Source organism: Symphalangus syndactylus, chromosome 2 (assembly GCF_028878055.3).
Source record: "Symphalangus syndactylus isolate Jambi chromosome 2, NHGRI_mSymSyn1-v2.1_pri, whole genome shotgun sequence".
NCBI lineage: Eukaryota > Metazoa > Chordata > Mammalia > Primates > Hylobatidae > Symphalangus > Symphalangus syndactylus.
The window spans coordinates 46,139,574-46,155,225 of record NC_072424.2 but is presented as its reverse complement, the minus strand read 5'-3'; the positions used below and the strand labels follow the sequence as shown (position 1 = coordinate 46,155,225).

At 38.8% G+C, this 15,652-nt stretch overlaps 1 protein-coding gene across 6 annotated transcripts in view; it reads right to left on the bottom strand.

The window, feature by feature from the left end:
* IDE (insulin degrading enzyme) overlaps nucleotides 1–15,652 on the bottom strand; it is a 126,234-nt gene that overhangs the window by 55,875 nt on the left and 54,707 nt on the right. For 5 of the 6 annotated variants that reach the window (XM_055255342.2, XM_055255352.2, XM_055255381.2 and 2 more), the window contains 6 exons: nucleotides 8,648–8,770; nucleotides 4,007–4,119; nucleotides 2,682–2,844; nucleotides 2,065–2,157; nucleotides 1,528–1,619; nucleotides 391–471 (listed from right to left, as the gene is read on the bottom strand). In XM_055255342.2, the coding sequence (XP_055111317.1) occupies nucleotides 391–471; nucleotides 1,528–1,619; nucleotides 2,065–2,157; nucleotides 2,682–2,844; nucleotides 4,007–4,119; nucleotides 8,648–8,770 (665 nt within the window). The remainder of the gene's footprint in view (nucleotides 1–390; nucleotides 472–1,527; nucleotides 1,620–2,064; nucleotides 2,158–2,681; nucleotides 2,845–4,006; nucleotides 4,120–8,647; nucleotides 8,771–15,652) is intronic. The other variant, XM_055255384.2, reaches the window with a different exon arrangement.

Sequence of the window (15,652 nt, the reverse complement as noted above, 5' to 3'; positions counted from 1 at the left end):
AATAGGGATCACAGGTAAAAGACTATCATGTTAGCCCAAGCAAGAAATGATGATAGCTCAGACTAGGATGGTAGCAATGGAAATTAAAAAAAAGTAAATGATCAATAGCTTTCACATAAGTAGCACTTGACATGCTGTAGAACTGAAATATATTTAAAGCCAATAAGCAAAATTCATATTTAATAAAAATATTACAGAAAATAAATTTCAGGATGATGAAAATTAAGATTTTAAACATATCCTGACATCAACATTTGCCCTGTTGCTACAAAGTTGAAAGCTTTATACCTCAGCTTCAATTTTAATCATTCAGTTATTACTGAAAATATATGCAAGATTGCTGAAATACTCTACACAGCAATGTATACAGTAAAATAACAACAAACTTACATGCAATATTCCTGCAATCTTAGATGTATAGCCCCGTGGCCTTTCTTTGTCTTTAAACCTAAAAGCAACAGCATTCAAGTCCTAAAATAGAAAGTTAATCCAATTAGATATGTCCACCCTTATTTAGAAACTTTTTTTTTTTTTTTAGTGTTTGGCTTGCACTATAAGCTTTCTACTCCATATATAACTTTATCACACTTTCTGAAAAAATGGCTACGCTTGATTTAGAAATGTATAGAATATTTAAAAAATTTCTTAATGTGTATAAAATTTAATCCATCAATCTAGGCTTAAAACCAAAAGCAAAATAGGTAAACAATTTTCAATGAAAATAACAAATACAGGATATGGCTCGATAGCCTAAGTTGTTGAAACTAGTAGCCAAAGAATTTAGAAAAACTGTGTGAAAGAACCTTGTAAGATCCAACAATTCCACCATAGATGATTTTGGTGACTCATTCAGAGAACAGCACCCAGATTAGGAGTTATTGTCATAATTTTCAGAAGCAGAGATTATACCTTTAAACTTTTATCTAGTTAAAAAGTATGTTTCTCATACTAAAATACATTTGAGAATCTCGATAGGCTTTAAAGCACATATTTTTAAAAACCCGTTTTAAAAAGGCTTTTAAAAATTTGAAAGACAAACACCATTTGTTTTACGCAAAAAAAAAAAAAAAAAGCCAGGCTCTTCCCGTACATACAATAATAAAATCACTTTTAATAACACAATCATACATAAAGCAATTCATTACTCCTTTGAGAGTTTGCTACAGATTTAAAGATCTGAAAATGACAGAGCTCATGCAGCTTCAGGCAGGGAGTAACATAATCCCTGACAGATTCCAGCTCAAGAAACTGCTGATTTTCTTCTGAGCGATGGAAAAGCATTTGATTTCTTCCCCTTTCCATCCTAAAAAGGGCTACACGATGCCTTTCCCCTTAGTTGTGCCCCAAGTAGCAAACCAGACTAGTACAACTAAGCCTTAACTAATACTATTATACATTGCAAAATTTTAGAGTTCAATTAGGAAAAAAACTTTAAAAGTTTAACTGGGCCTAAATTTAAATTAATTCACATGTATTTGTTCTTGAAAAATAGATTCCTTAAGAAAAATTTTGGCGAAACAAAAGTACCTTGCACTCTTGGAAAACCCATTCTTGAGGTCCTTCTGCACGTAACTTCTGAATGTATTGAAACATGTGCAAAATTATATCTTCAACATGTACTGGAAAAAAGGGGCACACTTAAAAACCATTCAGTCCTTGAATCCTTCAAAGCAGTGAGCTCACTCCTAAGGTAAAGTCAGGTAAGTGGAAGACGGTCCCTCTTAGAAAATGCAGTCCTCACCTCCCTGAGACTGGTTTTAGGTGTCCCACATATATGGCCCTCTGGGCTCAGGGATATGTGACAGAAAGGGTATTGGGGCAGTAAATGAGCAAATAAAAAGCCAAGTCCACATTTAACAAGTGCAACATAATGATCAGTTGTCAAGGGGGGAAGAATCATCCATGAAACAAAGGCCAAGTTACATATGAAAAATACAATGGGTAAGTTCTATGAATTAAAGTGTTATAGCTTTCAACATAAAACAGATCCACAGCATGAAGAAGTTAAAAAACATCACAGAAAGTAAATTTTCATTCAAAAGTAAAAGGTGAATCAATACTTACATAATCCTTCCTCGGTCAAGTCCACATTAATGATAAAAAACATAAAACCTCGGGCTCCTTCCTTCTGCCCACCAACAAGAGTATTAACCCAGCCTGCAACATTCAAAGGAAATCAACATGATTGATTGCATATGTGGCTTCCTTGAAGATAAGAAAAATTTTAAAAATTCATACTGTATGTTCCTAAGATATCAGAATGAACCTCTTGCAAAAAGATTGGAAAAAAAAAAAATCAGTTCAGAAAAGCAGTTTCAGATGGTGCAGAAGTGGGGGCTTTCCTGAAGATTCCTCAAATGAATTCCCAGTCAAGAGTAGACTACTGGCTGGGTGCGGTGGCTCATGCCTGTAATCCCAGCACTTTAGGAGGCCAAGATGGGTGGATCGCTTGAGACCAGGAGTTTGAGACTAGCCTAGGCAAAATGGCGAAACTGCATCTCTATGTAAAAAAGAAAAAAAAAAAAAAAAGACAACAGCATGCCAACAACCACCATCTCACTCACTAACCCAAAATGGTCACATCTAAGAATGTTCCTTCATAGGACAATATTCAGGAGAAAATGAGAGCCAGAGTGAAAAGATGTGGTGGACACTCAGAAGCTGCTGCCCAGGAGACTTACCCTTTGATTTAAGTTCTGATAACAGACTTCCAGGACCTTCGTGCCCAATGAGATGACCAAGATAATGACCAGGATTTGATTTGTAGTATTTCTGAAGGTCAGGTATGGGAAATGTCACATAGAGATTCCTAATATCTTTAATGGGTACTATTTTGTAAAGTTGCTGGAGAAAACAAATCACAGAGATTAGCTATATACAACTCCTACTGAAGAAAATATTTCTAAACTATGAAGAATGATTTTCATGGGAGAATCCCAAATTTAAGAGCAAATCAATTGCCACAGAAAATGATACACTGACCACAAAGAAATAAATGACTCAGCACTCTCCTAGCGGAATTTCATTACAGTTGGTATATAGTCCATGTTTGACCCCCTGAACCATGCAGCTAAATATTAATGGTTTTGAATGCTTATCTTCAGGTACAGGGTAACAGCTTCAACAGCCTATTAAGACTACAGCTACCAAAACTACTTTTAGCATGTAAAGACCAGAACATATTGATATGTTTTTGGTGATTCAGGATCCTAATAAATGTGAGATTGATCTTATTATCCTGACAAATATTTAAAACCACATGGGGGCCAGGTGCGGTGGCTCACACCTATAATCCTCACACTTTGGGAGGCTGAGGGAGACAGATCACCGGAGGTCAGGAGTTCGACCTCAGCCTGGCCAACATGGTGAAACCCCATTTCTATTAAAAATACAAAAATTAGCTGGGCACGGTGGCATGCACCTATAGTTCCAGCTACTCAGGAGGCTGAGGCAGAAGAACTGCTTGAACCCGGGAAGCAGAGGTTGCAGGGAGCCAAGATCCCACCACTGCACTCCAGCCTGGGCAAAAGAGTGAGACTCCGTGTCAAAAAAACCAAAAACAGAAACAAACAAAAAAAACTATATAGGGGCTGGGTGCAGTGGCTCACACCTGTAATCCCAGCATTTTGGGAGGCTGAGACAGGTGGGCCACTTGAGATCAAGAGTTTGAGATCAGTCAAGGCAACATGGTGAAACCCTGTCTCTACTAAAAATACAAAAATTAGCCAGGTGTGGTAGTGTGTGCTTGTAGTCCCAACTACTCAGAAGGCTGAGGTGGGAGGATCAATTGAGCCAGGGAGGTTGAAGCTTCAGTGAGCCATGATCGCACCACTGCATTCCAGCCTGGGTGACAATGCAAGACTCTGTTTCCACAAAAAAAATAAAATAAAATAAATAAATAAATAAATAATGAAACCTCCCAAAATTTTCACCTGTTCTATGGTAAACTAGGTATATATTATGTCCATAAATTAAGAAGACAAAATACCAAAATTTATGCACTTACTTTAAGATGTTCTTCTTGGAAAGGGTGTTCAGGAAATTCTGGCAATGGAACATTTTTGTTCTCTACTTCAGAAAATAACTTTACCACCAGATTAGTCAAGTCATCTAAAGATTCTACAAGAAAACAGACAAGGAAAACAGAACTTAAGCGAATCACAACATACAACAGGGAGTGTTTAAAATCTTAGGATCTCCTGAAAAGTCTCAGTACTACTGAAAGGAAAATGTGAAAATGATTACACCTCACACCTATCTCTTTGTACTTTAAAAAATTATTCACAAATATTATTCAAAATATTATTTCACAAGTATTATAATAAAATTAAAACAAATATTAGAATCAATAATAATTAATTGCATTTGGAAAAATGACTATGATTCCCAACAGGCATATATACTTAACTACTAGCAGACAGAGTCAATTCACCTTATACATAGATAGAGAATTGCCTTCTATGGTATAAAATTATCTTTTGTGCCTTTAAATGTGAGTATTTGCATTTTATTTATAAAATATGCCTATTTTTACTTCAGTTTTTTGACATGTATGAAGGACTCCAAAATGCACATTTTATATGTGTGTGTGTGTATGTATATATATATATATGTGTGTGTATATACATATGATATTAGCAAAATTCTACTTTTGGAAGTATAACAAGAAATGAGTTAGGTCTTTAGAAGAGGGCACAGCAGTCATAGGATGGAATAAAGAACAGCTTGCTTTTTATTTTACACCTTTCTGTGTGGAATTAAATTTTTTCCATTTGTACAAATTACTATTATCCTAAAAAGAAAGCAGTGTAAAAAAAAAAAAACCTATCTTTTTTTTTTTTTTTTTTGAGGCAAGGTATTGCTCTGTTGCACAGGCTGGAGTGCAGTGGCACGATCCCAGCTAACTGCAACCTCTGCCTCCCAGGTTCAAGTGATTCTCATGCCTCAGCCTCCCCAGTAGCTGGGATTACAGGCATGCGCCACAACACCCTGTTAGTTTTTTGTATTTTTAATAGAGACAGGGTTTCACCATGTTGCCCAGGCTGGTCTCAAACTCCTGAGCTCAAGTGATCCGCCTGCCTCAGCCTCCCAAAGTGCTGGAATTACAGATGTGAGCCACCATGCCCGGCCAAAACCTATCTTTTTATAAACAAGATAACCTCTCATCTTGATTCTGTCTCCTCAAAAATAGGTAATTTATAAATGGTATAAACATTCATAACCTGTTATTGTCAGGAAGCACTTGAATCAAATAAGAATCTTGCCTTGATATTCTATGACCCATTTGGAACTTTTCCATGAATTCTCGAGAGTACTAAATGACTATTTGAGAGCTGCCTTTATATGGTGTAAAATTCTCTTTTGTGCCTTTAAGTGTAGGCATTTGCATTTTATTTATAAAATATACCTACTTTTGGCTCAATTTTTTTACATGTATGAAGGACTCCAAAATGTCCAGAGCCAAATAAAAGGCAGACCAGTGGCTGCTTGTTATATGACAAGTGAATTTAGGAATGGAGAGGGAATATTGTAGCAAGAGATGTCAGAGACATCTTTTTGCAGATGGGACATATGACTTGAAACAAGGTGAGCAGTCAATAAAGGTTTGTGGGCCTGCAGTACTGGTGACAGTAACACCCTGAGCAAGGTTCTACCAGGTGTATCTTTCCTCTTGCATATTTCTACCCTAAAAGCATAAATTCACAGTGTCACTTTTTAAAGGTAAGGGAGCTAAACACCATTGCACAGTCTGTCTACCCCACTAAACTGTGAGCTCCCCAGAGATCAGGGAACTGAGTCCCACTCACCTCCATATCATCAAGGTTTGGCAACCTCAGTGTCTGTACTTGATGATTACCTATGTGGCAAGTGTTCAGACAATTAGTGCTTCCACAACCAGAGAGACAGCTCCAGGCAAGAACAGAAAAATTTTTTGTTCCCTTGTGACAGAGATCCTTCCACTTGGTTACTCTTCCTCTCTCCTCCCGTCAAAAGGAGTAGATTACCTTTTAATCCTCCAAGAGATCCAGTTTCCTCCTCATACCTCTATACTGTAAAGACCTCTCTCTCGGGTTCAGCACAGGAAGTCAGTCACAATGGGAGAGTGATGTGTATGGATCAGGGAACTGAAACACTTTATTTTTTAGATTCTTATTCTGTCATTTCCACTAAACCAAGAACATTCTGAGGACAGGGATTAGGTTTGATTCATCTATTGCCATTGTTACTTGCCCATTAAATGTTTACTGAAATCATGTGTTTAATCTCAAATACAACATAGATTAAAAAAAAAAAAAAGAGCTTTGGCACCTATTCCCAGGACTGCGTTCTAAACAGCAAGTGACATTTTAACATTCTAAACCCACCTACCTGAAGCAAGCACATAGCATTACAGAGTATGCTTTTTTTTATTGTCCTGTCTCCCTGAATCCATTTTACACCCTGGTTCTTGCTACCAACTTAAAAAATAGTTTATTTTCTAACTATAAAAGTAACATTTACCAATAGAAGAAAACTTAGAAACAACAGCTAAATTATGGTAACAAAAGTTACCATAATTTCATGATTATAAAGATGCTAGAGTAGCTACTACCATTTATGGAGCATTTGCTATGTGCCATGCACCTTGCTAAACACTTTGTATTATCACAATTAAACCTCACAACAGGTACAAGGTACCACCCACCACTTTACAAATGTGAAAACTGAAGTTTGAAAAACCTAAGTAAGTTTGTTAGCTCACAGCCACACAGCTAAGTAAGTGGTATATTTGGAATGAAAAGCCAGGTTGTTGGACTGTAGAAGGTGAGTTCTTAATTACTATACAACATTATTAAATTTCTAGTACATGCTTTTCCATTTTGTCTTTTACCTACACCATATATGGTATATTAGAGTTTTTGGTGTTTTTTGTTGTTGTTTGTTTTTTGAGACGGAGTCTCACTCTGTTGCCCAGGCTGGAGTGCAGTGACACAATCTTGGCTCATTGCAGCCTCCACCTCCCAGGTTCAAGCGATTCTCCTGCCTCAGCCTCCCAAGTAGCTGGGATTACAGGTGCCCGCCGCCATGCCCGGTTAATTTTTATATTTTTAGTAGAGATGGGGTTTCGCCATGTTGGCTGGGCTGGTCTCAAACTCCTGACCACAAGTGATCCACCTGCCTCGGCCTTCTGAAGTGCTGGAATTACAGGTGTGAGCCACTGCACCTGGACCCTATTAGAGTTTTTAAAAATTTTGTGGGAGGGATATTTCTTGGAATTTTTAATAAATCCCAAAATGGGACCACATAGCACATGGTTTAGAAACAGCTTTTGTTTTCTCTTTAATATATTAAGAACATTTAAAAAATTATAATATATTCTTATATATAATATACATATATTAAAAATGTTTTGTTATATATGCATATATAAGAATATATGTTCATATATATGAGAATATATTAAGAATATCTTCCCATGGTATTAAAATGCTGTCATAAAACTGTTTATTCATTCAATATATATTTACCTATGATGTGCCAAGCACGAGCCCAGGTACTGAGGATAAAACAGTGAACAAGACAAAGTTTCTATTCTCAAGTAATTTACACTTTGGTAGGGTGGACAACAAAAACACACAAATATTTAATACCTGAGGTATTAATAAATACTATAAAGAAAAAGCAGGTAAGATGGAAAGTAGAATAAGAAATGCTATTTTTCTATAAGATATTCTATTTGCAATTATAAAATCAGTATTTAGCCAATCTCCTCTTAACATTTAGATTTCTAAATTTTCGCTAATATATACTATACTGACAGAAACGTCCTTTTGTATCTCCTATTTGAACTCTGATTATTTCCTGAGATTGCATTTTTAAAAGTAAAAATGTATATTTACTTTTAAGACTGATATTGTTAAACTGCCCTCCAGAAAGACTAGAGCAATTGATACCACCATTACCAATACAAAAAAGCAACACCATCGGCAGTGGGTATTAAAAACAAAACTGTGATAATTTAACGGCAGGAAACAATGTTAGTAGTTAATCTGCAGTTTGAAAATCAAACCGTTGTTTACATTCCAAATGGTTTCCCAAGTTTATCATCATCTGCTTTTTTTTTTTTTTTTCCAGTTTTTTGAATTGTTATAAGGTCAAATCTGCCAATCTTTGTCCTTTTTGTGGTTTTTTTTTAATATGGGATCTCTCTCTGCCACCCAGGCTGGAGTGCAGTGGTGTGGTGATCACAGCCCACTGCAGCCTTTAACTCCTGGGCTCAAGCGATCTTCCTCCTTCAGCCTCCCTAGCAGCTAGGACTACAGGTGCAGACTACCACATCCCACTAATTAAAAAAAAATTTTTGTTGGTAGAGACAGGATCTTACTATGCTGCCCAGGCTGGGCTTGCCTTGCTTTTACATGCTTAGAGCACCTATTACTGTGGTAATTTGTATTTTTTTTTCAGATCTCCACTTAAACTTCTTTTGGGAACACAATGATTTAAACATAAAAATCCCCACCTATGTATTCTCTAACAAGTAGATCATTTTCAAAAGACGCTGAGCAAATAAGCAGCTCTATCTTACATCCATCTTCTAACACTGTGAAAAAGCCAACAGGAAAAACTTACATTATCCAATTCTATAAAAAATTGTAAGGGTTCTTACCTCGACCTAAAACACAAACAGCCATTAAATTGGATGAATAGTAAGCAGAATGGAATTTCAGTAGCTCTTGTCTTACATCAATGCCTTCTTGGTTTGGTCTAGTCTCCAGAGTATATTTGTTACCTGGAAGGGAAGAAAAGGCATTTCTTAGAAAAAGCAAAATATGTGGACTTTTAAAGTTTTGTAATTATCACTGATATTGCTTAAGATGAACTTTAAAAATAGAGTTCTAATACCCATAATAACTCAAATTTATTTGAATGTTAAGTGAATAAACAAGATAATAGAGTACAAACCAGTAACATTTTAAACTATAGTCGTCTCTACAGAATTAAAAGTGTCTTTTTTTTTTTTTTTTTGAGACGGAGTCTCGCTCTTTCACCCAGGCTGGAGTGCAGTGGCGCGATCTCGGCTCACTGCAGGCTCCGCCCCCCGGGGTTCACGCCATTCTCCTGCCTCAGCCTCCCGCGTAGCTGGGACTACAGGCACCTGCCACCGCGCCCGGCTAATTTTTTGTATCTTTAGTAGAGACGGGGTTTCACTGTGTTAGCCAGGATGGTCTCGATCTCCTGACCTCGTGATCCACCCACCTCGGCCTCCCAAAGTGCTGGGATTACAGGCGTGAGCCACCGCACCCGGCCTCTTTTTTTTTTTTGAGACGGAGTCTTGCTCTGTCGCCCAGGCTGGAGTGCAGTGGTGCAATCTCGGCTCACTGCAAGCTCTGCCTCCCGGGTTCATGCCATTCTCCTGCCTCAGCCTCCGGAGTAGCTGGGACTACAGGCGCCCACCACCACACCTGGCTAATTTTTTGTATTTTTAGTAGAGATGGGGTTTCACTGTGTTAGCCAGGCTGGTCTCGATCTCCTGACCTTGTGATCCGCCCACCTCAGCCTCCCAAAGTGCTGGGATTACAGGCATGAGCCACCGCGCACCCAGCCTTTTTTTTTTTTTTAAGACGTAATTTTGCTTTTATTGCCCAGGCTGGAGTGCAATGGCGAGACCTTGGCTCACCCCAACCACCACCTCCCGGGTTCAGGTGATTCTCCTGCCTCTGCCTCTCTAGCGGCTGGATTACAGGCATGTGCCACCACGCCCGGCTAATTTTGTATTTTTAGTAGAGACGGGGTTTCTCCATGTTGGTCAGGCTGGTCTTGAACTCCCGACCTCAGGCGATCTGCCCACCTTGGCCTCCCAAAATGCTGGGATTACTGGCCTGAGCCACTAAGCCTGGCCTAAAAGTGTCTTATAAAAATTATACTTTTGGCCGGGTGCGTGGCTCACACCTATAATCCAAGCACTTTGGGAGGCCGAGGCGGGCAGATCACCTGAGGTCAGGAGTTCAAGACCGGCCTGACCAACATGGAGAAACCCCGTCTCTACTAAAAATACAAAATTAGCCAGGCATGGTGGCACATGCCTGTAATCCCAGCTACTTGGGAGGTTGAGGCAGGAGAATCACTTGAACCCAGGAGGCAGAAGTTACGGTGAGCCGAGATCGCGCCAAGCCGAGATTGTGCCATTGCACTCCAGCCTGGGCAACAAGAGGGAAACTCCGTCTCAAAAAAAAAAAAAAAAAAAAAATTATACTTCTTGGCTGGGCTCAGTGGCTCACACCTGTAATCCCAGCACTTTGGGAGGCCAAGACGGGTGGATCACCTGAGGTAAGGAGTTCAAGACCAGCCTGGCCAACATGGTGAAAACTCCTCTCTATTAAAAATACAAAAATTAGCCAGGCATGGTGGTGGGCGCCTGTAGTCTCAGCTACTCGGGAGGCTGAGGGATGAGAATCACTTGAACCCGGGAGGCAGAGGTTGCATTGAGCCAAGATCGCACCACTGCACTCCTGGGCAACAGAGTGAGACTCTGTCTCAAAAAATATGTCTATATCTGTATCTATATCTCCACTTCTTAAAATCCCTATGAGATAGTAGGTATTATGAGCACTTAAAAGACAAAATAAGATCCACATGGCCTCCATTCATGCTTATTTTAATTTTCAATTCCCTATGTACTCCATAATTAATTGAACAGAGTCACTGAGGGATTTTTTTAGAACTTGCGAAGTTACTTGTGGAAAGAAATTTACTATTTTTGGCCAAACCATTAAATTTGTGATGTGAATTCTCATAGATGTGATCTAGACTGGTTAAAAAAAGGATGCAATGCTATTTTTATAACTCTCCAGCGATGTATGTAGTGTACCACTAACAGCTCTCATGAAATCTTAATAACTAATTCAAGTAGGGTAAAATATGTAAGTCAAAAACAAACAGTCAAATTCTCTAAGTAATACCTTGCAAATTAGGGACTGGGAGATGAAATTCCAATGATCGGTGTCTCTCCAAAATGGCATCTTGACTGGAAATATCCTAAGATCCCGGCATAAAAACTTTTATTATTGGTTCTACTTACACTACTAAGTGAGATCCTGTCTTTCTTCTGCAGAGATAAAACTATGGTAGAGTATGTTCTTGATTTGGTTTAACTTTTTTTTCTTGTGTTTTTATACTATCTGATATAGGGGCACTGGGAAAGTCCCTTTCATGAAATTGGATGTCTACAGAAAGCCACCAGATGGCGCTCTCAAACTCAGTCTTTAGCTCAGTAGTGCTGCACAGCACTGAGTCAAGATTCATGTCCCAGCCGGGCGCGGTGGCTCACGCCTGTAATCCCAGCACTTTGGGAGGCCGAGGCGGGTGGATCACGAGGTCAGGGGATCGAGACCATGGTGAAACCCCGTCTCTACTAAAAATACAAAAAATTAGCCGGGCTCGGTGGCGGGCGCCTGTAGTCCCAGCTACTCCGCAGGCTGAGGCAGGAGAATGGCGTGAACCCGGGAGGTGGAGCTTGCAGTGAGCCGAGATTGCGCCACTGCACTCCAGCCTGGGCGACAGAGCGAGACTCTGTCTCAAAAAAAAAAAAAAAAAAAAAAAAGATTCATGTCCCAGAATGCTTAACAGATCCAGTGAAGACGAAATGTGCAATAAACAGCCTAGCAAGTAACCTTAACTTTAACTCATTAACCTTTTCCTAGTCACAAGGTAATCATATGCATTCATACTCACTAGACTATCACCCAAGTTTCCAGGTTGTTCTTGTTTTTGTTTAAGATAGGGTCTTACTCTGTTGCCCAGGCTAGACTGCAGTGGTGTAATCACAGCTCACTGCAGCCTCGACCTCCTGGGCTCAAGCAATCCTTCTACCTCAGCCTCCAGAGTAGCTGGGACCACAACCATGTACCATCACGTCCAGCTATTTTTTTTTATTTATTTTATTTTTTTTGGTAGAACCAGGGTCCATGTTACCCAGGTTGGTTCCAGGTTCTTAATTAGTCCTCTCATTTTCTCACTAATGACCAGTTCAAGCTGGGCACAGTGGATCATGCCTGTAATCCCAGCACTTCGGGAGGCCAAGGCAGGTGTATCACTTGAGGCCAAGAGTTCAAGACCAGCCTGGCAAACATAGTGGCATGCCTATCATCCCAGCTACTCAGGAGGCTGAGGCATGAGAATCACTTGAAACCATGAGGCAGAGACTGCAGTGAGCCAAGATCACACCACTGCACTCTAGCCTGGGTGACAGAGTGAGACTCTGTCTGATTGATTGATTGATTGATAGATCATTAAATAAAATAATATAAATAAATAAAAAAGACCTAGTTCTGCTTTACTGCCCAGAAAGGTCCTGAGACATTCTCTCACTCTACCTGAGGGTTCCAGATGCTCTTAGGTGCATACCCATAGTCCTAACTCCTTAGGAAAAAAAAAAAAAAAAAGGCCTTTTGCTGGAGAATGTTTGAGGTTCTCTCATATCAAGGTGAAATTTGAGTATTGATGATGCCTTTCTTTTCTACTAAATGAAGATTCTAAAAGCCACAGTTCTAGAGGGAGTTTTGCTTAAGCTCCTTAGTGCTTTACCTTGCCATCTCGGCTCACTGCAACCTCTACCTCCAAGATTCAATTGATTCTCCTGGGACCAGATATCTTCTGACTGCATAGCCTTGAACAAGTTACTTTACTTCTCTGTGGCTCAATCTCCTAAACTGATATTAGTGGACTTACAGTACATAATGAGAAAAATACACGTAAAAAAAGTGTAACACTATTACTTAACAAAAATGTTAAAGTCTTATGACACCAACTGTTATTTAGTATGCAGAGAATGAGAACTCAGACACTGCCTGAGGGAGTGCATCTTGAATCAACCGCTACAGGAAACAATCTAGTCAATCTGAAGATGTCCATATCCTACTACATGGTAATTCCACTCCTGGATATATGTATCCTGAGAAGTCTGTGTACAAGGAGACATGTACAAGAATTCCATAGTAACACTGTTTCATTAACAGGAAATTGAATAAATAGTGGTACAGTCATTCAATGAATTTTTCAAAGAGCAATAAAACACAAAAATTATCAGAGGAATACTCATCAATATGGACAACTCTTACAAAACAAAATGTTGAATGAAAAAATACAAGCGGCAGAGATTACACACAATAAAATACTATTTCCATGAAACCTAAAAACATATAAAACTATAAACACGGAAATGATAATCATTAAAGAAGATAGTGGTTATCTCTCAGGAGCAGGGAGGAAAATGCAATTGAAGTGTACACCGGATGCTCAAAGTGCATTTGTAACGTTCTCTTTCTTTAAGCAGTGTGACAGAGAATAATCTGGCGAATGTCTGTGTACCTACCTCTTTGTATGACAACTACATCATAAATCTGTAAAAATACTGAAGTATTTAACATAATACTTAATGAATAAACAACAGAAAATAAACAACAAACAGTAGCTACTGCTGTTACAATTTGAATTGTAGGAAGGACTCTTGGCTTCTGAGTGAATCATTAAACAAAAAGATGTACTCCCCAAAGAAAAAAATAGAAAGTATGGCTAGAAGCTGAGTAAATGGTCCAGATGACTGCCCCCCAACACCTAAGAATCCATGTATGGAGAACAACGTGAATAAGGCTGGGATAATAAATACCAATTCAGTCTCTAAACACATACTGTCCTAATTTTGTGCTCATTCAGCTGGGTCATTTATGCCAAATTAAAATGCTGCTACTTGTACTAAAATCTTGAATCCTACCTTTCTGGCTCTGTTGCCACCCAGGTGAGCTCCAGCAGTGAATGGAGGATCAGGGTTGCTCACCTACTGTGGCCCTTCCACTCTAGGCCTGCTAGGAGAGAACACTGCCTTGGCATTTAGGAATTCAGGGATTCTTGTCCTGACTCCATCATGTGCTAATTAAGCAACCTTGGAAAAGTCTCCAAATATCTCCAAGGGGTCATTTATTTCATCTGTAAAATGGGGATATATGTCCAGTTGGTAAGAGCAAGGAAGGGCTCAATCCCTGACTCTCCTTCATTTCCTAGCTGTGAGACACAGGCAGGTTTCTTAACCTCTCTTATACCTCAGTTTACTTATTCATAAATGGGAATAATAAGAGAACCAACCTCACAGGATTGCTGTGAGAATTAAAATATAAATAATCTGCCAGGCGCAGTGGCTGACGCCTGTAATCCCAACACTTTAGGAGGCTGAGGCAGGCGGATCACCTGAGGTCAGGAGTTTGAGACCAGCCTGGCCAACATGGCGAAATCCCATCCTACTAAAAATACAAAAATGAGCCTGGCATGATGGCGGGCACCTGTAGTCCCAGCTACTCGGGGAGGCCGAGGCAGGAGAATCGCTTGAACCCGGGAGGTGGAGGTTGCAGTGAGCCGAAATCAAGCCACTGCACTCCAGCCTGGGTGACCGAGCAAGACTCCATCTCATAAATAAATAAATAATCCATGTTAAGGCTCAGCATAGCATCTATCAGACAATAATTACTCAGTATTAACATGGGGTTTTGTGAAGCCTAAGAAATGTAATAATGGATGTGAAGAGGGGTTGGTAAATTGTAAAATCCAGTAAGTGCTACTTCATATTTTCACTTTAACAACTATTTTAAATTCTGTTTAGAATAAATAAAGCTTACAAACTCAGTACTAATGTATATGAATGCTGATTTTCAAGGGAATAAAATTTATTTTCCTCGAAAATTCTGAAGCCAGCAATATATTTCTTATACTGGGAAGAAATGAGTTTTAAGTTTTAGAAACGTCTTAGAAACCAGAGGTTTCTCCAACAGTATGTTCTCAGGGAAAGGTCAACTTGATAGTTATAATCCATTATAATTTTATATGTTCTCTGAAAACCCAAGATCCTGAAAGTTAGGCTAACATACCTATAGCTAGTTACTTGGAATTATTATAAACTTTTTTAAAAGCCCTTTCTTCTTGCTATAGCAATCTTCTAAAAATCCTGGAAGTGAGAGACTAAAGCCTTTTGATATATGTGAATTTTCCCACAAAATTTAAACCGACAATTCTTCTGCAGCTGAGTAAGTATATGCAAGTACAAGATATGAGTTATAAGAGGGGACTTTAAGCGAAAACCTCTAAATGCCATCAGAAAACATTCCTACACTTGATTGGTCCAGCTCTTGTTTTCAGTAAATTTCTAGTTTTCCACAGACACATATCCCAGTAACAGGAAAAAAGATAGTAACAAAATCCATGGAAAAGCTTAGGGAACAATAAATGATTACATGGACTAAAATATACGAAATGTTTTTATATCCATGAGTCTATGTGATACTCAAAAAACAAATTAGTCACCCTGAAGGATGCTGACAAACCAATTCATTATTTTGAAAATTGGTAAATAAATGGAATGGAATAAAAGCATTTATCCTGCCTTTCCCATAGTAACTGTACCACTAACTGGCCAAATAATAGAAAAGGAGATTTTACAGCAGCACTCAAGTTAATCAAAAGAGATGGAATAACAGAATTAGCATTAGAAAAACCAAAATTAGGGAGGTGATGCACTGAAAATCAATATTTGCAACATCATAAATGGCCAGACATTGTATGCCCAATGGAAAAATACATCACCACCTATGAAGATGTCTTGTCAAAAAGTCAAACACAAATTTGACCA